Source organism: Anabrus simplex, chromosome 10, assembly GCF_040414725.1.
Source record: "Anabrus simplex isolate iqAnaSimp1 chromosome 10, ASM4041472v1, whole genome shotgun sequence".
Lineage (NCBI taxonomy): Eukaryota > Metazoa > Arthropoda > Insecta > Orthoptera > Tettigoniidae > Anabrus > Anabrus simplex.
The window spans coordinates 104,118,500-104,144,582 of record NC_090274.1 but is presented as its reverse complement, the minus strand read 5'-3'; the positions used below and the strand labels follow the sequence as shown (position 1 = coordinate 104,144,582).

The following is a 26,083-nucleotide window of genomic DNA, read 5'->3' as shown; positions in this document are numbered from 1 at the left end:
TGGTCTGCTAAGGTAAGCAGCTCTCCATTTATACCCGATCCACGCCAAAACATGCCTTCACATCGCGCTCCACAGTTTCATCGTCCCATGTCGGATTTTTATTAAAACTTGCAGGAATGGAGATAAGATATCGGGCTATACGACGAAGTGGTTGATTTTGTCTAGTCATTATCGTGGGGTAAGTTATTAACGGAAGAATCTCAAGGAACATTCCATACTGATCTCGGCTCTCTCGGTGTTACGGGGAGGCAGGCTGTGACGTCACTCCGCTCTACGTCACACACAGCTGCTGCTTGCTGTTCCAGTCTGTCCTCCGCTCCTGGGCCGGCGCGTAACGCGAAGTTTTAACTTTAATTGCGGGGACTTAGTTTCGTACCGCTGTTGCCGGTACAATATAGTGTGTTTCGGCTAATTCATCTCCCCATTTTGTTTTGGATTTATCTATGCCAAAATTCGGATTTCAAAATTTACTTGGAAATCTAAGTTATTTTTTGCAAAAAAATTGCCATCCCCTGTGATATTAAAAGCAGATTTCCTCTCACATTACTCTATCGTGCTCGATCTTCAAAGTAAAGCCTGCACATTCAATTTTAGGAGTATTTTTAACATGCGGTACCTCTTTTGAAGTGTAATTCTGTAGCATCTTCTATTATTTCGCCTCTGCAGAGTGAGATGTCGTTTGACTTTTGGCATCTACCTGAGGTTCAGGCTAGTTGCATTCGTAAATTATGTCAGTCATTTCCCGACGTGTTTTCGGAAAATCTAGATGTGACTCACTTAACCGAATACAAGATTGATGTTACGGATTCGATCCCCATAAGATTTCCCCGTTACAAGTTATCTCCGCCGAAAATTAAGGCCCTCAAGCAAATCATCGACCAAATGCTGAGGGATGGTATAATTCGACCCTCCAAGTCGGCGTATTCTTCACCCATTTTCAGGTGTCGATACCTTAAAGTGGCTTCAGGCCAGTGATTGATTACGGGGCGTTAAATAGTAAGATTGTTCTACAATCAGTACCCCTTCCCGACCTGCATTAAAGATTTTTGGTTTCGGACGTCTAAGACCTTCACCATCTTAGATCTCAACCAAGCTTATAATCAGATACGACTGGTGGGAGAATCAAAATATCAGACTGCCTTCGCTACCGACTGGAATCTGTATGAATACGACCGCGTGACTTTCGTGCTCCCCACTGGCGGTTCTTACTAGGCTGCTAGATAGGGTTTTCTGCGATATTAAATTTTAATATCCGTACCATTATCTGGATGATGTAGTTATTTTCTCTGAGACCTTTCAGGAACACTTAGCTTATCCAGAGGATGCTCAAAACGCCTTCGTAAAGCTGGATTGACAGCCAAGTTGTAAAAAGCTTTTGTTAAGCCATCTATGTCCTAGTTGGGGCATATTGTGCCACCTGATGGAGTTTCAGTCGATCATTCCGGAACGCATGCAGACCGTAAATTCAGGCCTTCTAGGGATGTTATAGGGGTTGCTAGATTTCTTTAGCAAATTCATCTCAAACTTCGTGAATAGGGCGGCACCCCAAAACCTTCTCCTCAGGAAAGCTTTGAAGTTTGGATAGGGGCCGTCGCAGCAAGCAGCGTTAGAGGATTAGGAATTGGTTCTGTGTAACACCCCGGACTCGCCTACGCCAGATTTCACAAAGAAGTTAATTCTACACACAGATGCCTCTCCATACGCGGTCGCTGCGGTTCTTCTTCAGGAATCTGAACTAGGATGGCGGCCAATCGCTCTTGCGTCTAGAACCTTGTCACCTCAAGAGGCCAAGTACACTACGTTTGAGTTAAGAGGACTGGCCGTCCTGTTCCAATTAGAATCATTCCATCTTTACCTTGAGCGTGTTAAATTTCAATTAGAGACTGACAATCAGGATCTGAGCTGTGTTTTGGCTAGTCCCCGTCGTAATGGGCGAATCGCCCATCGGGCGATTCGGATTTGAGCGTTTCAGTTTGACGTGTGGCATCCGCTGATCTGAAAATGTGTTCGCAGATGGATTAAGCCGAATGTTTTCCGGCGATTCTGATGTTGTTGACTCGAAGGAAAGCCCTTTGCCGCCTATTTCCACACCTCCTACCATAAGCGCTATTTTAACTGAAGCCCCTTAGTTATTTCACGATATAGCGAAATACCAACGTGAAGATCCGGCGTTGGTTCCTATTATGGAAACCCTTTCTTCTGGGGAACATTTTGTCGCTTATATTTCCATGAATGGGATTCTGTGTTGCCCTTCGTGGCACGATCAGAAGATGGAAATTGTGGTTCCAGATGTTCTAGTGCCTATGATTTTCAAGTATTACCATGAGACCCTATTAGGGGGACACCCAGGCATCTTCAAAACTGGAGAGAAGAAATGGGAAATGTTTATCTGGAAGGGTATGGACAGTCAGATTAGGGAACTTGTTAAAGCATGTAAGTCTTGATTGATTAGACATTGTGCATCGATTATGTAGGACCCTTCTCTCCATCTAAACGGAATGGGAATAAATTTATTTTTGTGTGCGTGTGGATGGTTTTACACGGTTCCCTGGCTGTGTCCGACTAGGATTTCCACTGCTCAGGTCGCTATTTATTGTATTAAGACTATTCCTCCATCTCTTGGATCCCGTCAATATATTGTTTCTATTAACGCTAAAGCGTTCCACTCTAATTTATTTCGTAAGTTCTGATTTGATCGCTCTGTCTCAAATGTCACGACATCTGCGTACCACTCACAACCATCTCTAGCTGAGCGGGTTAATCATAATCCTCGAACTGCCCTTATTGATATACATCAAGGAGATCATTCTCGTTGGGACACTTTCTTACACTGTTTATCGTTAGCCTTTAACTCGGCCGTTCATGAGTCCCAAAAAATTTCACCAATTTTTCTTACTTTTAAGTTTCCACAAACAAGCTTTTGTCAAATTTTCAGTCGATCAACAAGCTTTTGCGAGAGACAATAGATCAGAGAATATCCGGTATTTGTGGATAAAGCTAGAAATAACCTTAAGGACTCTCATCAGAGTAAAAATGGGGAATGACATTGGACAAAGACCCACTTATTTAAAAAATAATTGGATATCAGGTTATAGTAAAATATTTTGTTCCGCGGGCAATCTTGCCCCAGATTTCATGGACCTTGTATTATACTTAATTTCCTTTCTCCTGTCACCCTTTTATTGAGTAACCCGAGAAAAGGAAGGATTTTAGGGGTCTATCTATGCCAAGCAAAACCAGAGTTAAGGCTTTTGCTTTTTCATCATAAGCCACCAAGTGATGATGTAGGTGGCTTAATTAAATTTCTTTCCTTAGCAACTTATTAGATAAACTTTTATATAAGCAAGTTAGAATAAAGAGGCATTCTGCCCCTGTGGGTTGTGAAATATTGTATGTATTTAAGTTACATCAGTTGTCATCGTGCAAGCGAAGAGGGAGGTTGTTACGTGAGTGCTGACATGGGGATTTCAATAGAATTGTACCGGGCGCCGATAGGTCGTTGGCACGGTAGAGGCAGGCCCACGAGGCGCAACATGTGTTGCAGAGCCGGACAGCAGGTGAGTCTGATTTCAATTTTGATGGCTGCATCAGTGATGGCAATGTTGTTGGTCATTGGCGGGGTCGACATGAACGGACTACCATTCAAATCGGTAAGGGTGACTATAGTTTCATATCCTCCAAAATTACTAACAGGTTTTGGTATTTAATGTTAATCATTTAGTCGCCCTGGCGCAGAATAGCCTTAACCTATGTATCTTGGTGGTATGAGCCCACGTATGGTTTTAAGAGTTTTCTAGAAGGAGTGCAGGTTTTTCGCCTCCCTGCATTTTGTTTTTGGCCGATCATTATTAAGCTTTCCCTTCATATATTATGGCCATTTAGTATGGGCACTCATTGCCCCTCTTTATGTTTCCGGAAAAGAGTATGAAAATATTTGAGCAGAAGTGACTGTAAATACCTCATTTGGAGATTGCCATTGTATAACATTGTGCGCTATAAGTAATGTATGCCTCTGAGAAACTGGACTGTATTAGAGTTTGAAGCTCAGACACTTAGGCTATGGAAGGTAACGGAGCAAACTTGCTCTTATAAAATTGTGTGTCTGTTTCAGAGCTAAAAATGCTCATCCCTCGTATAACATCATGCTGATAATTCTCTCTACAATTGTCCCTAATTTTGGACTTTATGTCGTTGTTGTTGGAGCTAACGAGTTCATTATTATATTGTTATTGTTTATTCAGATCTTCTGTTTAACAAATTTTAAAGAAGAGAAACAAGAAGAAAGGAAACATTTTAAAAATTTAGAGCATTCATGCTGTTGTCAAATCCTTGTCCATCCATTCAGCCCAGCACCTCCTTACACCTCTGTGGTCCACGATATTTCCGGAATAATAATAATAATAATAATAATAATAATAATAATAATAATAATAATAATAATAATAATAATAATAATAACTGATGGTTCATGGTGTGGGTTACTGTAGTCACGTTCTAGTTCGTGAACAATGGGCAATGGCTGAGTGGCCTATTAAGTGCTCCTGATGGTCGGGATACCAGTTGCTATGGAACGGGAATGGGTTCTCGGACATGTTCTGTTTAATGCCCTTCTTGTGCTCTGACGGCCAGGACTACACAATCCACCATTAGTCTCTCACCCATTAGAGGAGAGATCCTCACTTGGAATATGTGTAAGTAGAGTAGCATCCTGCTTCATGAATTTACCGAGTTCAGAACGTTTTAAACAAGCCTCGGACCTATGACAGTAATGGAGTCCCACTCTCATTTGATAGGCGAGGGACTCCTGGAAACAACTTGACGAACGAAATGGAATTCGATGGGGAGCTATCAATATCAATTGGGCTTTTGGAAGAAATAAAGTAAAACTGGCTGGTTCAGCAAAGACGGTACTTGACGGGTGTTAAAAAGGGAAGGGCAGAGTATAAGGTAAGACTCTTAATCAGGAATGCGAGAGTTTCAAATATAACTGAAATATTCCAAAGGGTGATTGGTAAATGTGGGGAAGACATGGAAGCTAAAGGGAATGGGATGCGTTTGCTAGACTTCTGTGCTAGTTTGTGTTTAGCAGTTACGAATACATTCTTCAAGCATAAGGCTATTCACATTTGGGGCTAGGGGTACCAGATCCATAAAATAGGTGATATCTTAACAGGAAGTCTAGAAGCCACGAAGTCTGTTAGAAATATATTCGTTTCTCAGAGATTTCTCGGTGATGCAGACAACTATCTGACCTATAGTGAACTAAGCATCTCTAGGACTAGGATAGAGAAAGTGAAATATTTCTGCTGACGAATAAGAATAGAAAATCTCCAGGAAGAGGAAATTAGACAGAAGTACATGGATATGATTAGTGAGAAGTTTCGAACAGTGGAGAGTAAGCAGGTTTAGGATACAGAAAGAGAATAGGTGGCCTACAGGGATGCTGTAATAGAAACAGTAAGGGAATGGCTAGGAACGACTGTGTGTAAAGGTGGGGGAAAAGCGAATATCTTGTTGGAATGATGAGATGACAGCAGCTTGGAAACGTAAAAAGAAGGCTTATCTGAAATAGTTCCTAACAAGGGCTGATGCAGACAGGGAATTGTACGTAAATGAATGAAACAAAGCGAAACAAATAGTTTTTGAGTCCAAAAAGAAGCCGTGGGAAGATTTTGGTAATAACCAGTGGCGGTTCGTGCATGAAGGGCTTTTGGGCGCCGCCCCGCCGCCTTTACTAAAACTCGTAACATAATTTCACTCCGTAGCTGATTATATAAAGAGATGGACAAATGTAGCAAAGTCTAACTTATGGTAGTGTGTTATTCAGTCATTTAAAGTTATGTTTATTGTTTTGGCTCTAAACGTTTCGCTTTCTTATTTTCAAAGACATGGCAAAGGCTGTCTGACCGTGGCATCCGTTCAGCAAGCACGATGTTTTCTCCTTAGTCCAGCACAATGTTTTCTCTTTAGACATTAGGCGGTCGGGTGCTGACAGGAGAGCCCCCAGTAAGTTCCTAGATTTTAACAAGAGCGAGGGGTGCGGGAGGAGCCTTGGAAGACGATGTTGGCTTGTCAGGGGAAGGAAGAGTGCAGGCGGGGTGTATGCTTAGAGCATTTAATACTTGAAGGGTATATGGTCTGTCCGGCAGAGCCCGAAGCAACGTCGCCAACTACTTTACAATGTACCTAGGCCTTTTCCCACACGTCTTACGTTAACTGTTGTTAGAGGTTAAATCCAAAACTGTTTACAAAACAATGGTTTCCATAAGACTGACTATTTAAACAATTCCGTTCTAAAAATAAGCTAAAATAAAGATTTAAAATCTAATCATAAGGTGACGGCACTATTTGTACGTTGGTCACATTGCTTTGAGATCTGAAGAAGCCGAAAGGAACTCGGGCGTGCATTGTTTGTTTGTTCTGGTGAATGTCATTGTCGTTTGTGATCAGTGAAACAGTTGAGTGCCATAGTAGCCGTGATTGCAGTAGCTGTTAGCCAGCTAATGTTTGTACAATTCCGATGACGTCAGAAAATGAAAGGTGCTTCTCTACGCTGAAAAGGATTAAGTCGTTCACTAGGAATACCATGGAGGAAGACCGACTTAACGCGCTTGCTATGTGCTCCATCGAGAAACAGCTGTTGGCAGTTCCTAACTTCAACGAACGTGGTATCAACCACTTCGCAGAGCAGAAGGAAAGGAGAATGGATTTTGTATACAAGCAAGTCAGCTAAGGTATCGTTACCTACTTTCTTGTATTGTTTTCATGTGTATCTTCATCCCGTCATCATCATCATCATCATCGAAGTACAAACTTTATACTTATAATAACAATTGACTGACATTTCGTAATCTACTAGAATTGTTCTTCGGGTTCAGTTGTTGAGTTTTCTTGCTAGTGGTGTTCGCTCTGCTGTCTTCACAATTCACTTCACTTCCCTACATGTGTTGTAATATATTAGCCTATGTTTTTTGAACCTCAACCTGAAAAGTATATCGAGTCATGAATGTAGTGGTTTTGTGAACATAAGTATATGTTTATTGTCGATGTTTTAAGGGTATGTAGATTGTAATGCTTCCGAAATTGCGATGCTTTAAGTTTCTACTTTTTTCGAATTTGCGATGTTATCTGATTTTCGCTACGTGATCGTTCTGCCTCAGAAGAAGATACCTACAGTATTTAGCCAGTGTCATCGGATTATTATTAATATTATTATTATTATTATTATTATTATTATTATTATTATTACTGTTAATACTATCATTATTATATTTCATCTACAATTATCGTGGTGCTGGCCAGTGAAAACTGGGCCGTTGGAGGGGGGGGGGGGGGAGAGGACGGCACAGCCCTGCCAGAGTAAAATGTCACGAACCGCCACTGCTAATAACCTGGAAAGGCTAAGTCACGCAGCAACGAAACCTTTCTGGCAGTAACAGAGTATTTTAGGAAGTAAAGGAAAATGGAAATGAACAGTTTTTTGGGTACCGGTAATTCAGGTGAACTCGTTATAGATCCTAGGGAATCACTGGGCAGGTGAAGGGAATATTTTGAAAATCTTCTCAATGTAAAAGGAAATCTTCCTGGTGGTGTCGCGAACATCAAGCTCATGGGCAGGAAGAAAGTGATGTTGGTGAAATTACGCTCCAGGAATTGGAAAGGACGGTAAATAAACTCCATTGTCATACATAAGGCAGCAGGCACAGACGAAATTAGACCTGAAACGGTGAAGTATAGTGGGAAGGTAGGGATGGAATGGCTTCATAGAGTAGTATTAGAATGGAGTGTTGGTAAGGTACCTTCAGATCGGACAAAAGCAGTAATCGCACCTATCCATAAGCAAGGGAACCGGAAGGATTGCAACAACTATCGAGGTATCTCATTCATTAGTATACCGCGCAAAGTATTCACTGGCATCTTGGAAGGGAGGGTGCGATCAGTCGTTGAGAGGAAGTTGGATAAAAACCAGTGTGGTTACAGACCACAGAGGGGCTGTCAGGATCCGATTTTCAATATGCACCAGTAAATGGAAAAATGTTACGAGATGAATAGATTGTGTTCATGATTCGTAGATCTAGAGAAAGCATATGACAGGGGTACCCAGGGAAAAGATGTTCGCCATACTGGGAAGCTATGGTGTATTAAGTGTAGGTTATTAAAATCAATCAGAGGCATTTATGTTGGCAATTGTGCTGCGGAGAGAATTGATGCTCGAATGAGTTCTTGGTTCGGGGTACTTACAGGGGTTAGAAAGGGCTGTAATCTTTCACCTTTGCTGATCGTAGTTTACATGGGTCATGTGCTGAATGGTATAAAGTGGCAGGGAGGGATTCAGTTAGGTGGAAATGTAGTACGCAGTCTGGCCCATGCTGACGACTTCGTCTTAATGGCAGATTGTGCCGAAAACCTGCAGCCTACTGTAGTATCTTGGAACTTGAAAATAGGTGCAATCTGTATGTTATGAAAATTAGCCTCTCGAAGACTAAATTGATGTTAGCAGGTAAGAAATTCAACAGAATTGAATGTCAGATTGGTTATACAAAGATGGAACAAGTAGATAATTTTAAGTATTTAGGTTGTGTGTTCTCCCAGGGTGGTAATATAGTAAGTGAGATTGAATCGAGGTGTCGTAAAGCTAATGCAGTGAGCTCGCATTTGCGATCAACAGTATTCAGTAAGAAGGAAGTAAGCTCCGAGACGAACCTATCTTTACATCGGTCTGTTTTCAGACCAACTTTGTTTTACGGGAGCGAAAGCTGCGTGCACTCAGGATATCTTAGAAGTGACAGACATGAAAGTAGCGAGAATGATTGCTGGTACAAACATGTGGGAACAATGGCAGGAGGGTACTTGGAATGAGGAAATAAAGGCTAAATTTCGATGGAATTAACTCATTGATTGAAGTTGTACGTATAAACCGGCTTCGGTGGTGGCAGCTCGTTGGGTGGTGGGGTCATATGAGACGAATGGAGGAGGACAGGTTACCTAAGAGAATAATGGACTCTGTTATGGAGGGTAAGAGGAGTTGAGGGAGACCATGACGACGATGGCGAGACTCAGTTTCTAACGATTTAAGGATAAGAGGTATAGAACAAAATGAGGCCACAGAACCTGTTGCAAATAGAGGGGATCTTGGCAACGTGCTGGTATAGGAAATTCACAGAGGCTTGTAGACTGAACGCTGAAAGGCATAACGGACTATATGATAATGCATGTACCGTAGCCTGTATACAGTGCATAACAGTCTTGTTTGTACACCCCATTTAACAGATATAATGTCTTTATAATTTCTAAATAGTACATAACCAATGCACGAGACTTGGATAAGTTATTGCACAAGGTGTTGAGAACTTGATGTTAGCGATCAAAAGTCTCAGTCATCATTTTTAAAGAATGGGAGTGAAATATGTTGTGTAGTGGCCTATTTGCTTGCAACAGTCTTGTTTGTACACGTTCACTACCTCGTATTTGCTCGGGAACACTCCTAGTTAGCTGGTGTGTATCTGTGCTGTGCTAGTGTGTATATTTTCGCAGTTTGTGCACCAGGCCGTGAGTTACATAATAGGTAAAATAACAGAGTTAAGTGACGAACTAAAACATGTAATTTTATCTCTTGGATTGCAAGGGTATTATTTGCCTGAAATTGGACGCAAAGTAAATAAACCGCATTCCACAATACACTATGTGTTGGACAAATTCAGATATAGAGGAAGCACAAATAATTTGCCAAGAAAAGCAAAAGAAAATATACTGAACAGGAGAGACGAACGTTATATTGTGAAACAAGTAAAACAGAATCCACAATTAAGTGCACATAAGATCCGCGTAATGCTGGAAGGAAGTACGAAGAAGAAAATATCAAGTCAGACAATTCGTAGCATATTATGGAAATATGATTATCACAGTAGACGGCCACGGAAAAGGCCGTTTGTTACTAAAACAATCTTAAAGCCAGAATGTATTTTTTGCAGAGAGTGTGAAAACAAGGATTGTACGTTCTGGAACAAAGTTATTTGGTCAGATAAGACAAAAATATCTCTATACGGTTCGAAAGGAAACAGTTCTGTATGAAGACAAGTAAATACAGCCAATAAATCTGCAAATACCCTAGCCACCGCAAAACATGGAGGTGGATCAATTCTGATTTGGGGGTGCATGTCGTCTTGTGGAGTGGAAAATATCGGAATCATCAATGGCATCATAGACAGATGAGGTTATTTAAACATTTTAAAGACCAATGTCAAACAGAGTGCAGTAAAAATGGGGTTGGAGTCTCGCTACATCTTTCAGCAAGACAATGACCCCAAGCACACAGCTAATATTTGCAAACAGTGGCTGATATAGAACTTACCAACGCAACTGCGAACTCCTGCCCAATCCTCTGACTTGAAACCCACAGAAATTTTGTTGGTCGATCTAAAAATACGGGTTCATGAAAGGAAACGTCAATCATTTGAGCAGTTAAGAAGTGCATTTGACGAAGAAGGGGTAAAACCGATCCAGAAAGATGTAACAAACTGGTTCATTCCATACAGCGAAGGTGCAAGGCAGTTTTCAAGGCCAGAGGACACTCATCGGGGTATTAAATCCAAGGAAACAAGTGTTTTGAGTGAAATTTTCATTTTCTTCTGCAAGTGTACAAACAAGATTGTTGCACGATGAAACGCCCGGTTATGGTACATTGCTTGTATTTGTGTTAAATTGTAAGGTCACGTATCTGTTTCTTTATTATTTAAATTGTTTATTAATGTATCTATTACGATATGGGTAATAAAATACATCACAATAATTGTATACAAAAGTTTACCCGTTATTTCGTTGCAATAAACTGGTGTACAAACAAGACTGTTATGCACTGTATGTATAAAAAACCGTACCTACGATTTTATTTCCGTTAGTATACGAAGAACTGGATCGTAAAGTTCAGTGAGTTGATCCCTCCTTCCATGGCTGTCCACGTACGTTAAGACTTATGGACCTGCTTTCGTATCTTTTTTTTTTTTTTTTTTTTTTCCTCTCCCGGAGAAGTTCCTTGTCGCTTATAAATCCTTTGAGCCAGACATAGCGGGACATTGCACCCAGAGCTCTTTTCAGTAAGTGTCGTATACTCTGTAGTTGTCACTAGTAATACATCCTTTTCTAAATTCAGCCTGTTCTACTGACTGTTACAAATCAAATTTGTTCCTCAAGTGTTCGTTTAAGTGATTACACAACTTTCAAATATACGGTTTTGCTTCGAAGTGGCTGGTATGTTGTTATACAAGGAGCGTAATAGCCAGTTGTGTAGCTTGTTCCGTTAAGTGAGTTAGGATTTTCTTCATTGAGGATTTGTTATTTCTATCATTTTACAGTGTGTCCACAACCTCTACCATATTGTCGGTAATTTTCCAGTTCAATAAATTACTGTTGCGAAATTTACAGATCTCAGTTGAGAACGGTAAAAAGTTAATAGCTTACTAATCCTTCTCAGTTTCAGCATTCTACTTATTTTTAATATTTAATGTGTTAAATTTCAGAAATTTTCGTTTTAATGAAGCATAAAAAATGTATACGCATACAACTAGCTTGCTTTTTGAAAACTCCCCACCTTTGCATTGCAAGTGCTGGCAAGTCGTGTGTATGATAGTAACAATATATCGTACACCGGTACCGTATCTAAATTTAGTGGAATGAGGATTTTTCCTGAAGAGCTTCGCAGATGAAAAAATGCTTATGGTAATTTCAGAAAGAAATTACAATATGTAGTACCGGTATATAATTGTAATTATTGTTTTGCTGTGTTATTTACCTCTGTGTTCAATTTGTTAGTGACACTGTAAATGTTGAGTTTGTTCTTTATACTGTATGCTGCGACTTATGGTAGTAGGGTTTGAAATCTTGAGAGGTTTCCATTTAGGATATCGGTATCTTGCTATATCAGTGTTGTTATGGAGATTCTTCTGTATCACTTCATAATCCTACAGCAGCTATATCCGGTATTTATTCGTGATGATTTTGGTAACTCTCCGATTTATTTGTGTGTAAAAGATCTTCAGGGGCGAGTAGCGGTGAGTTAGTGAGGATCGGCAGCCCTGAAAAACATTTCCGTGGTTTCCGCATTTTATCATTAATTAACCTTAATTAATGTCGCTGCATACCTAATCTTCCCTTTCCCTTGGACTTGTTAGGCCTAGTGCAAAATTAAACTGTTAGCAGGAATGGATGAACAATCTTCAGGAATAAATTCTGGTTGTGGAAACTGTAAAAGGTAGTTACTTAAAAGCAAAACCAATAATATATTAATAGAATAACCTGTGATGGCCAGAACAAGTAAACACGGCACACTTCGGTATTATCCCCTACGTTGAAATATACAAAATACAATTGATCATAGTTTCCTGAATAGAAATGTGTTTACATAGAAATCTGTTCCCTGGCAATGCATACGACTCGACTCAATTAGCCACAGGAATAAAGCTATACCTGTAGGAGAAATTGTAGTATTCATTGTTAGTGCCCTATGTTTATATTTACAATAAAATATCGCAAGGTGACTAACGAACACTGCTATTGGCTGAAATGAATTTACTGCGACACTACTCGAGGTATCTTCATTATCTTGTTATCGTAATTTCAAATTCAGATTCACATTACTCATTTCGACAAAGTTTAAGCCTAACAAAAGTATACTGTATAAGCACATGCAGCTACATTTAAGCATATTTAGTCGACTAAAAACAACGCAATATGAAAGTCTTTTTAAAGAACGTTTACTGGTAAAACTTGAACGTTAATGCTATATTCAAAGTGAGGTGTAAACAACAAATTTTATCATGTGTTGTAATTCTTTTAATGTGTTAAAGATAGATATCTTTTTAATATATTCTTGATCCTCTAAACTTAGACATAAGAAGCAGAATTTCACTTCTAGACATACCACCTAGTGTCTATCAAATATGACATGCTTATTTGTAAGATACAACTGTTAAAACATGTATTCTAATGTGTATGTATATAACAGCTGAGGATGACTTGTGAAGAGTCGAAAGCGGTCCTGTTTTAAAAACATTAATAAATTTAGTATTGATAAGGTGGATCTCTTTCTTTCTATGACATACTACTCGAGGTATTCAACACAGACAGTTTTTGTACCACCTGGGGAACAATAAAAACTGCTAAACATTTAAACCAGTTGTTTGACACAGAACTCCCTCCAAGGGACGCTCTGGTAAACACCACTCGGTTGTGTCAGTAGACATGACATGAACAGAAAAAAAAAGGACACTGAAGTAAAGGTTGGTGGCGTTGTTCGATAAAATGAGCTGATAGCAGCATTGTATAAATTTTTGTCTTCAGTTCAAGAGATTATTCTTCATTTTCCATTTCCAGTCTTCTGGGTTGAAATGTGAATCAAGAACCCCCTCAATACCTGCCATGTATTCCGGCTTTTTCGTAAAAAATACGGGTTATGTGTGTGTTTTACGGTTGTACCGATGAACAACGTTATTGTACGGATTTTGAATATCCGCGCTTGGTTTCGCTTTCTGCGGTCAAATCGGATTTGTTTGACTTTCGATAGTAGTTTGTAATACGAGATGCCATGTTTGAAATTCGACTGGTATATGTATCGATAATCCCGCGGTCACCCGCGGAGCCACCACTACTCGGCAAGGACGAGGACGCGGACGTCGCGGTGCGATGGGAAAAGCAGCAACCAAGACGTAGTGCCGCCGCTGTCCGCAGGGCGTCGGACCTCGCCCCGGCGGCCCTTGCGACAGACAACTCTTCCCACTCTCACGAGGTCCCTGACTGGCCTCCCTGAGACATTCAACTTGTGATGTGTTACAGTATATTATTATTACAAGTTCTTATTGTACTCTGTTGTATTGTTTCATATTGTACTGTTTCTCTTTGTTAATTTGAACAGGCTCGCCTGCCTACGTCACCATGTTTGTAACATATTCAATAATAAAGTAGCACGGAGGGAGGGCACCCTTCTGGGACTCCCTCGCTGCCTCTCTCGCGGCTAACGCCCGTGCTGCCTTCTCGTACACGCGAGAACCCGATTGCCTATAAAAGGCCTGGTCACAGGCAGCTCGGGGTCAGTTGGTCGAGAGAGAGGTTCAGCTGGTCGAGAGAGAGGTTCAGCAACTAACCTTCGGTAACAGCTCTTGGGAACGTACCCCTGTTACCACACCGGGCTCATCGGAGTATGCCACAAACGCGCCTTGACGCAGCATACCGGCAGACCAAGAGTACGCCACGTCGGAACGTACATCACAAGTCTACAAGTGTAACTCCTATCAGTCACCAGTCTCGTGCCACCAGCACTACCTCGACCGACACTATCACCGCCATCCTACAGGAAGTAGATCCAGATGAAGATATGTCTCAGGAAAATATTCAGACGCTCACTGCAGCCATTCAAGCCATGGCCGAACGCTTCAAGGACATGGAGGCTCGTATGGATAATTTTTTAGAAGAGGAGCAGCTCAACGTCGACGGAGGCACGGAAGACCCGGACCCAGTACCTCCACCCGCCGCCATTCCCTGGCGGCAACTACAACCGGCGACCTACGACAAGGGCCTCCCAACTCTACCAGAACCCAAAGTCTACCAGATCGCAACAGCACTAAAGGAACAACTCGCCATCATCCCTACAGGACGCGATCACCACGACGCGGCAACCACCCTCTGGGCACTCTCTGCTTGGCCACGCCTAGATCCAGCACAGAAGAAGTACTTCTTCAACAGGGCCAATCTGTTATACCTGGCTCTGGCCCAGGGGTGGGACGTGGCCGTCCAGGTAGACCGGGCAACCGGCGATCAGGTCGCCGTTCTACCAGAAGGATTTACCTACACACCAACTCATCGCCAGCCCGCGGTCATCCGCGGAGCCACCACTACTCGGCAAGGACGAGGACGCGGACGTCGCGGGGCGATGGGAAAAGCAGCAACCAAGACGTAGTGCCGCCGCTGTCCGCAGGGCGTCGGACCTCGCCCCGGCGGCCCTTGCGACAGACAACTCTTCCCACTCTCACGAGGTCCCTGACTGGCCTCCCTGAGACATTCAACTTGTGATGTGTTACAGTGTATTATTATTACAAGTTCTTATTGTACTCTGTTGTATTGTTTCATATTGTACTGTTTCTCTTTGTTAATTTGAACAGGCTCGCCTGTCTACGTCACCATGTTTGTAACATATTCAATAATAAAGTAGCACGGAGGGAGGGCACCCTTCTGGGACTCCCTCGCTGCCTCTCTCGCGGCTAACGCCCGTGCTGCCTTCTCGTACACGCGAGAACCCGATTGCCTATAAAAGGCCGGGTCACAGGCAGCTCGGGGTCAGTTGGTCGAGAGAGAGGTTCAGCTGGTCGAGAGAGAGGTTCAGCAACTAACCTTCGGTAACAGCTCTTGGGAACGTACCCCTGTTACCACACCGGGCTCATCGGAGTATGCCACAAACGCGCCTTGACGCAGCATACCGGCAGACCAAGAGTACGCCACGTCGGAACGTACATCACAAGTCTACAAGTGTAACTCCTATCAGTCACCAGTCTCGTGCCACCAGCACTACCTCGACCGACACTATCACCGCCATCCTACAGGAAGTAGATCCAGATCAAGATATGTCTCAGGAAAATATTCAGACGCTCACTGCAGCCATTCAAGCCATGGCCGAACGCTTCAAGGACATGGAGGCTCGTATGGATAATTTTTTAGAAGAGGAGCAGCTCAACGTCGACGGAGGCACGGAAGACCCGGACCCAGTACCTCCACCCGCCGCCATTCCCTGGCGGCAACTACAACCGGCGACCTACGACAAGGGCCTCCCAACTCCACCAGACCCCAAAGTCTACCAGATCGCAACAGCACTAAAGGAACAACTCGCCATCATCCCTACAGGACGCGATCACCACGACGCGGCAACCACCCTCTGGGCACTCTCTGCTTGGCCACGCCTAGATCCAGCACAGAAGAAGTACTTCTTCAACAGGGCCAATCTGTTATACCTGGCTCTGGCCCAGGGGTGGGACGTGGCCGTCCAGGTAGACCGGGCAACCGGCGATCAGGTCGCCGTTCTACCAGAAGGATTTACCTACACACCAACTCATCGCCAGCCCGCGGTCATCCGCGGAGCCACCACTACTCGGCAAGGACGAGGACGCGGACGTCGCGGGGCGATGGGAAAAGCAGCAACCAAGACGTAGTGCCGCCGCTGTCCGCAGGGCGTCGGACCTCGCCCCGGCGGCCCTTGCGACAGACAACTCTTCCCACTCTCACGAGGTCCCTGACTGGCCTCCCGGAGACATTCAACTTGTGATGTGTTACAGTGTATTATTATTACAAGTTCTTATTGTACTCTGTTGTATTGTTTCATATTGTACTGTTTCTCTTTGTTAATTTGAACAGGCTCGCCTGTCTACGTCACCATGTTTGTAACATATTCAATAATAAAGTAGCACGGAGGGAGGGCACCCTTCTGGGACTCCCTCGCTGCCTCTCTCGCGGCTAACGCCCGTGCTGCCTTCTCGTACACGCGAGAACCCGATTGCCTATAAAAGGCCGGGTCACAGGCAGCTCGGTGTCAGTTGGTCGAGAGAGAGGTTCAGCAACTAAATACAGTAGAGACAATACGCGACATTCCGCGAGATATCGAGGGACAACCATTAGAGCTCTATCTAGCGGAGTGACCTGAGGGTTGCTGATTATGTCATAAGAGCTCGTGTATTTGTTTGTGAAGTTTTTGGCGTTATTTATGCGTTTTCATTAAGTTGGCATAAGTAAATTGTAGCGTGTGTCACTCCTTTATTTCTCCTCTCAATATGAGTGGGAAGATACGTGCTGTGTTTGGCTGCAATACTATGTAGTGCAGAAGGATTCGCGGTCTTTCTTCCGCTTCCCTCGTGAAAAGAAAATGTAAGTAAATATTGTGTTTGTATATGTATATATTCCTTCAGTTACAAAGAGATTTTTATAGTACTTCCCAAACTTCTGACCTGCGCGACCCACATTTTAACTGGCTTATAATATAATAAGCTTATTTTATTGTATAGTGCGGCAGTTAACCTTCAATACCGACGTGCTGTTGTACGTGTGATCTGTGGGTTTGATTTAATTCAGGAAAATACATATGCATATGTGTGTGGCTGGTTGTGTTCCAAGTTACACCATTTGGAATGCCGTAATGCGTTGTCAAGCTCTGAGGAAAATATGGGTGATTTAAGAAATGTGCATATTTTGTTCAAACAATATGATGATGCAAATGTGCTTTACCCTAATGTAATGGCATTATGGCAAGTAATGTTTTGGAAGCTAAATTTATAGAGTTTCTTTCTGTTAATAGGCTTCAGGTTACAAGGAAAATTGTCCAGCTCTGAAATGTAAATTCATTAAATCATGTGTGTAAGGAATGTGCCGATTTTTTTCTTGAAAAGTGTTTTAATTTGATGATACAATGCTTTTAAATGAGAAAGAAGACAAATCTAGCAGTAAAGGTTCAGGCAGGAATGCTAAAGCTAAAAAAAGTATTGCATAAGTATTGCAATCCATTTCACATCTTGATTATATGTCTAATTTCATTCTTTAAATAATAACCTGTTAAATAATTCTTCATTTATCCAGAATTGCTTTAGCAACTTTGAAGTTAATATCTTATTAACAATTTCTTTCTAGATGTAATTTATTTATCCATTTCTGTATATACGTTTCAATTGATATTTGAATTTAGCGCGACTTTTCGGGTCACGCCACTTGCGACTTGTCTCCCATTTTAACAAGGCTAAATCCGGAAGTGCCGCGTGTTGTCTCTACTGTATTTGCTTTTGTCACCTGTTCGAACTCAACTGCTACTTCATTCAATGAGATGTTCTCAATCAAGTAGCAGGCTACTATTTTGAAAAAAAGAATTCCGTGAAAAGTAGCAGGCAGTGAATTTATAAAAAACAATGTTAGTAACTGCGTCGTGCTTCGTAGCAGCTGAAAGGCTTTGTTGGTGTGCGTACATTTGCAAAAGTTCCGAAACTCGTGGAATTGTGTGACGAATTTCTAAGCCAGGTAGTAATGTTCGTAATGAGTTCAACTAAGAAACGATATTATCACTCTTTTCGGGAGGCATATTCTGCTTAATATCCTTGTTTTATTCGATCACGGAAATTGTTCCCTGTGAAAAGAGATGAGTTCTCATCAAGATGTAACTATGTGCCAGTATTTAATTTCAGGGGTGATTATAACATAAGCAGTAAAACTTCGATGCTACGTTTTTGAGGGGGCAGGAGGAAAATGACGACGGATGCGGGAAAACTGTAAATGCGGGCAACATAAATAATAGGGGGAAAGCAAAGTAATAAAATACGGGTACTTTATTGGGACATTTTTCGCTACATAAATATATTATTATTATTATTATTATTATTATTATTATTATTATTATTATTATTATTATTATTATTATTATTATAAAAACAACAACAATAAAGGCGCGTGGCCTCCGGAGCCGGGTGCAGGCGATCTACGCGCATATGAAAATGCGGCCCTACCTAAGATGAATTCTAATGTTTAATTCGGCAAACAGACAGCCTCTGAACCGTTGGAACTAACCGAGGAAAGTTAAAATCCTCGACCCAATCCAGACCCTTCAACCAAAGACCAACACGTGCTAACCATTTAGCTCATACCGCAACCAAGATATAAGCCTGCGAGATGAAAATAAAAAGCGTGACTTTAGCGCCGTTTTGTTTCACATTTCTTTACACATTTCGTAATAATGGAAAATCTTTAAATTCAGTTCTCTTATTGCAAATTAAAGATATGCGTGGTTATTGCGGCGATAACCTACATTAAGGAATAGATTCCGTAGACCCTTTGCGAACGATAGGTTGGATACCCAACACGGCGCAGCTCCCGCAGCTCAGCTCAGACGATTGCACAGAGGTTAGAAATTCAACGTGGCGCGTCTCGAATGATGTCACAGCGGCTTGTGCGAAGGCGCCAACTTAGGAACTAGTTACAAGACTAGGCTATGAGAAAAGATTATTGGTCCGGCTTGGTTGGGCAGAGGGCAACATAGCGGTCAACAGGCCTCTAGAATTCCACATACTCCACAAGGTACGAGGCGATTAATAACTCTGTGACTAATTAAAACGTATCTGTCGCACTGCGTGGTTTTCTCTTTTCTTAGACGACGTTGGCCGCCCTAGCCAGCCAATACCAACAGAGAAAATAGTGAAAAATTTAAGTTTTACGTTGTCTACGTTTTAATTCTTGTAAACCAGAATACTTATATGGGTCGGTCAGTGGGCCGAGGAGAAGCGTTGGCACCAGGAGGCTCATAGTGAGGTTACGCGTGAATGACCTGCGCACCGCAATCCAGCCTACAATACCCTTGTTCAAGACTACCAACTCTGAATCGCACGTACATTCTCGCGTAACAGGTTGCTGCTATTATATGCTAAGAGTATTGAGCAGTCCCCTTAAATTCAAAAAAGACTTTTGCGTATATTTTTCTTACGTGTGATCAATCAATGCGGGAAAATTTTGACCGAGGACAAATATTTTTCGACGAACAATGCAATAAAATGATAGTTCGAGAAACGATGGGTGCGGGGAAATTTAATATTGGTTTATATGGAACATTTTTAGAACCGAATAAATTCAGCGATGAATACGGGAAAACGACAGTTCCGGGAACGATGCATCGAGGTTCGATTGTATTTGGCTTGTATTAGTATTGTTTATAATCTATCCCCCCTCTCTGCCGTCCTTTTTCATTGTCTCAAGACTGTTATGCATGCGCGTGTTAAAGATTTTCCGCTTAAGAATCTTCCGGATTTTTCTTTTTGAAGGTTGGCAGGAATGCTCCTCAGCTTTTCTCTCTCCACCACTCCCTTCCTCGAATATTTTTTCTACTTTTACTCCACTCTTCTCTGTACTCTCTTTCACCATATCCATTCACCCCTTTGTGGGCGTTCCCCGATGTCTTTCTCCTATGACTCTCTGTAAATACTTACTATGTAAGTCTATCCTCTTCCATCCTTATCATGTGTCCATACCATTTCAGCTTACTGGTCTCTATATTGCCTTTCAGTTCAGGGAATCCAATTCACTCCCGGATTTCTATGTTTCTGATTTTATCCCTTCATGTCCTCCCTATTACTTCTCTAAGGAATTTCATCTTGGCTTCTTGCATTCTGCTTTCATCATGTTTTGTTGTTGTCCATATGCCTGAAGCATATGTCAAAACTGGTGTGTAATATATTGGATGCAAAATTTTCTTCCATTCTTTTGGGACGTCCCAGTTACAGACTATACTTCTCACATATTGGTAAAACCCATTTGGCTTGTTCAATTCTCTTTCTATTTTCTTAGTTTATGTCCTCATCTTCTGCAATTATTCTCCCCGAATACTTGAAGCTTTCTACAACTTCTAATGGTCTTCCATTTCCTTCAATATTCCCACTTCCTTCTCTAATACCTCTCATCACCACTACTGTCGTACACTTTTCCACACTTATTTTCATTCCATATTCCTCTATCTCGTGATTCCATACAGTATCTTGTTCTTGTACTTCCATTTCAGCTTCTCCCCATATTACTGTGTCATCTGCAAAGAGTAAGGCCTTTGCCTCCTTGGTTCCCTTTGTTTGTTGGATACTCTTGTGGATTTAATCCATGAATGTAATGAAGATTGGAGGGGATAATACACATAATTGTTGAAGTCATGTCTCTACTTTGAAGGAGTTTGTTCGTCCTATCGTAGCATTCATACTACTTACTCACTTTTAGTTTATGGCTTTTATAACTGGCTCTTCTCCTCTCCCTGCCTTTTCTTTTATCAAACATCCAAGACTACTTGGTGTGGTACACTGGCATATGCCTTCTCAATATCGATATCGATATATATCATCACTAAATCCTGCCTAAACTCCCATCCGTTCTCCATCATGTTCTTTAGGTTCAACAGATTGAAAAACTTAAAAGTTATGTCTACACTGAGTATGGAATACGACATCATATGGAAATAAAAGATAGATAATAACTAGTGCCGAGAAAAACAGAGTTCAAGCCTTTGAAATGCCGTCTTATCAGAAGTTGTTGAAGATCAGATGGATAGAACATGTCTCAAATAAAGAGATAGTGAATCAGCAAATGGAATAGTCACTGAACTTTCAAGAAGTTTTGTGCTTTTCGATCACAAGCGATGTACGTTGGATTCTTAATATGAAATGTCTTCTTTTTGCGCTTTCATTTCCGTATAAAACTGTATGTTATATAGCTATTAATATGACTTACTGTGCCATGTAAAATTAGGGGACCTTGATATCGACAGATATGTTAAATTACATTTCCTATGGAAATGATCACTGTATTAGAAGTCATGTAAAATTTCGAGTTTTTCGGTACCGGTATGAACTTAGTATTGACAGTCATGTAAAATTACAAGCTTGTTGCGTAGTCTGTTCACAAATAACATAAGTAGCAATGACACCAATAAGGTAATATATTTTTCTGGCTTATGTTTCAGTGTAAGGTCATTGGAAGTAATCAACGATCCTAATACCTTGTAACTACCTCAGTTGCAGTGTGAAATGGACCTGGAATTAAAGATAAAAGAGGAACCAGCCTGGCTTGAAGGAACAACGAGTGCATCACTTGTAAGTCTCATTCCAGATAACTTTATAGAGTACCTGAATAAGTTTTGCAGGGTCATAATTATCTATGTGCTTTCTCAATATTAACACCAGCAGTCACCATTTGCTGCATGAGCATAGTATGACTCTGTTTTGTTTCTTTTTCTGGGAGTACCCTACAGCCCGCTGTGCATAGCTGCCAACCCTTAGGAACTAAAAACCACACTATTGATGTACATCTATGGGTCAAACTAGTGACAAATATATTATTCATGGTACAAGGAAAGGGGTTCTGGTGGTATAAGCCACCAGATAAGGGCCGCCGTGTGAATAGTTGGCCACTAGGATTTACTGGGGAGACGGCAATGCATTCTATGTTTTGCAAGTAATCAGCCTCACTATTTTTTTATTTATATGTCAACAGTACGGTACATGTTTCGTTCCTTATTTAGGAACATCCTCAGCTGTTATAGTGGCTTAGGTGAATGGTTAAGATTTTAAACACATAGATTTACAAATGCATTTTATGTTTTATAGTGTAATAAAGTTGAATCAAAGGTGTAGGCTTGATGTAGTAGCAGTCTTGGTTAGGTGCAGCTAGTGACAAAGTTGTGATTAGCGGTGTCTCAAGATTGAGGCTTCAGGGCATTTCATGTGTTAAATACCCATTGACTGACTGCCTGTTGTTAATTGATTACCTCTGTTGGTTATTGAAATGGATTTCTGGATGGTGTGTGATCATTTATTTATCCTGCATGGTTTGGTAATGGAATCTTTGTAGTATTGATGTCACTTCCTATAATATCAGTCAATTGCAGTGCTAGTTATTGCTGAGGTGCTGGAAAATGGTGGGTGCTAGATTGAATTAGGTTATGGCCAATAGGTCCCTGGCTCTCACGGAGAACATTTTTCCTCCAAAAGAAATTTCAAGTCAGATTTGCATCATTTAAACTTTACAATGACACGGATGTTGGGTGAGCACATAGTAAAATTCTTCCTTGGAAATTTACTGTGATTATAGTTCATCTAAAGCAAACACCCTGATGGATGCGGAAATGCAGTGGAAAATTTTGGAAAGGATGCAAGTTATTTTCAACATCTTTCCTTGCTTTGTCTTTTACTACTCTGATCACAGTCCATTGCAATCTTCTGTGTGTGTAGTTTTCAGTTCAATGGCTTTTCATCTTATAACTCAGGGGGTAAACTGATGACATGCTAGTTTCATGTGAGCGAGTGTGATTTGGGTTCAGTCTAGAGGTATTTGAACAAGTTGAATTATCCCAGCATATGTCTGTAGTTTTACTGGCATGAAAGTGTATTCCTGCAAATTATTGTGGCACCTCAGAGTCTTTGATAACCTTGACAGTTTGAAAAGAGATGTTCAATGAATAACTGTGGCCTGACAGTAATAACCTTTTGCAAACACAGATGAGATATTGCCCAATAGTTGCTTAAAGCTAAAATTCTTCAGTTGATGAATGTCATTCTCAGAATAAATGTGTGCTTTTTGAGTTCTGAGTTACAGGCTCTACAGAAGAGAATGGTGTCTGAACATATTCAAGATGTGAGTGTACTGCTGTTCAAGATCTCTACCTTTCGTATTTCTTGTTATGTCAGACTTGAACCTGGCATATGAGCACACTCCTGATTAAAAATTCTAGGTTTAATATTTCTTATAATGCTACTGCTTCAAACTTGTACAGATATGAGAATTATGTTAAAGAAACGTGTGCCAATGTCGGAAACTGTTAGCGTGTATGTTAAGGTTGGGGTTCGATTAGTCTGTACTTTTTACTGTCAGTATCAAAATTACTTTGGTTTAGGGGTTGCACCTCTTCTATTTTCCCCCTCTGATTATACTAGGGGATGGTTGGCCCATTGTACTTCTTTTTAAACTAATATCTTCAAACACTACTGCACCACCTTTAGAACTACATGTTAAAAATTATTACTCCTGTCGTAATTAGTGTAGAAGAAGTTATTTTAGAAATCTTTCATCAGTTGTTATGAGACCAGTCTGCTAAACAAAATATCAACACTGTGTGATTACTCTGGGTTACCCTCACATCCACAATGTGCTGGAAGGTATGTGTGTTAAGGAAAGTGCAGATTTGCCTATGGCATACGAGAGATGAAATAGCTCAAAATCTGAATGTACATTCTCTCAAAATAATTTATTTGTTCAGATATTGAATCCATTTAGAAAAGGAGAATATTGATTAGCTCATTTTATTCCTCAAATAAAGGTCAAACTCTATGTTTTATGGAGAATCATGTCTAAGGGCTCTAGAATACATGATTTCTGAGATAATTTTCTAACTAAGCCTCTCCTTAGTTGGCTCTAACACTTTGAGGACCTAAGGCACATTAAACAAAAAAATTTCTCTCCTGTTTGTCATAATTTCCCTCTCCTACTTGTGCATCCTTTTCATCCATTCCTTAGTTCAACTACTGTTCTCTTCTATTTTGAATGGTTAAGTTGGTTCTATATTGAATGGGTTAAGTCAGTATAATCCAGAACTTTATACATTAACTCACTTTTATTAGTAGGTTAATTTATACTAGAACATAAGCTTTTGATCACAGTCCCTCCCTCCTTTAGAGCCGACAAAGTTTTTTGAATCCAAGTGAGAAATTTAAAGGTCTCGTAGTAGATCGTAAAAGATCTTCTGAAACTGCAGATGTACTCTCCAACACTGCAGACTCTCCACTGACAGTGTCCTCATCCCCACAGTTGTTCACAGAACACTACATAACATGACTGTAGTAGTAAAATATTTCATTTGTGGTTACTTTGAATTTGGGCAACATCACATCTTTTGCTGGTATATGACTGTGATAAGCCTGCTTCTTTCATGTTTATTTTTTTATTTTACACTTGGAAGCACTGAAATATGCTGTTTGAAACAGAACTGTCTTAATGCTTTATGTAGAACCTGTGAGCTCAGCAAAACCAGAGTAGAGAGTGTGATTCCAATATTTAAAGGTATTTTAATCTGTCTGTAAACAAACTCTAAGCTGAGAACAAAAAGATTTAGAGCAGTTGTAGCACTTGTAGTTAGTTCAAATAACTTTTAAAATTTGATTGATATGATTTTACATATGAAAACAATTCATATAATTTAGTGTTTATGGCTGCTTCCTTCCAAATTCTGTGCGAGATGGTGCCAATTCCATCCCTGTTAGTATATATTCTGGTATGGCTAGGAATTGTTTCTCATTTTTTTATTTTGTTCTCAGTCTTCATTCTTTATCTCACATAAGGAGTGAGGAAGAATAGTAACATTCTCAGTACAGCCTTTTGTTATGTTATAACAATCCTCTGATGGTAGTAATCTTCCTTTACTATTAGTGAAATTTTGAAAGTAACTGTAATACTGGCAATTAATGCATTAACATGCTCGTTTTTTCTTGACAGTATATGTGGATATGTGTCATGAGCATACCTAATATATCTTATTTTCTACAGGAAAATATTGAAAATGTGTCAGAAGTGATAACTCTGAAAGAGGAAATTAAATCAGAGTTAACAGAGCCAAGGTCAACGCAGGAAAACTCTCCTGAGGTAATGTACATAATTTGATAAGCCATCGTCAAGTAATAAAAATGGCTAGAAAAGGGCTCAACAGATATCAGTGTTTGACCCTTCATTTCAGTGCACACTATTGATAGTCCTACAAAAAATATACTTTTTCAGATATTGACTGTTTATTTATCTAATTTTCATTTTTCCATCAAGTTTTTCTACGATCTTGCGATATGAATTGTGCAGCAGTTAGGATTGCTCCACACACCTCATTTGGGAGCTCTTATCATTCCTATTAATACTTCTGACTTTGTAAATATTTTCCAATGCAATGTAGCAATAAGATACATTCTTTTGTTACTTTTGCAGGGTATTTTACTAGTTGCTTCCAAGTGAAACACCTTTGTAAGCTCATTGATTATATTAATTATTGATTTCTAGATAATACAATTATTTGTAGATACAAGTTGCAGGTGATATGCCTGTTTATTGTGAGCATTCACTTATATACTACACACATTGTAGCCATCTCATGGCAAGTGAGAAACATTCTTATTCTTGCTAATGTGTTCTGTGGTGTTACTAGTCCATTGTGACTTAGAATATTACTGAAACATGCAATGAATAAATAAGCCATTCAAGAGTTATTCATGAAGTATATTTTGGGCTTATGCCTTGTAATTAATTATAAACTCACTACGCATTTCCAAAGGAGCCTTTCTTCATCAGGATACAACAGAGAAATTAAACAATGCATTAGAGTTTTCTAGGAGAAAGCAACAAAGAAATTAAAATTGTGCCCTAAGATGTTATCGTGCATTTCTGCTTCATACTTCATAAGGGATAGTGTTTGTGAATAGGCCTTGTAAGTTCACCGTTACTTACCTGAACATTTGTCGCTATCAGGATACACATTTGATCACTGTTATCGTCCACTTCATAGCGTGTG

At 40.6% G+C, this 26,083-nt stretch overlaps 1 protein-coding gene across 2 annotated transcripts in view; it reads left to right on the top strand.

The window, feature by feature from the left end:
* Nucleotides 1–26,083, top strand: part of LOC136882012 (zinc finger protein 84-like) — a 121,280-nt gene that overhangs the window by 76,855 nt on the left and 18,342 nt on the right. Inside the window, exons 1-4 of one of the 2 annotated variants that reach the window (XR_010861065.2) lie at nucleotides 11,290–11,379; nucleotides 11,517–11,715; nucleotides 21,503–21,632; nucleotides 25,078–25,173. Coding sequence is in view for 1 of the 2 variants with exons in the window: in XM_067154502.2 (XP_067010603.2) it covers nucleotides 21,503–21,545 (43 nt within the window). In the remaining variant the exon portion in view is untranslated. Of the gene's footprint in view, nucleotides 1–11,289; nucleotides 11,380–11,516; nucleotides 11,716–21,502; nucleotides 21,633–25,077; nucleotides 25,174–26,083 lie in introns of those variants that run through there. The other variant, XM_067154502.2, reaches the window with a different exon arrangement.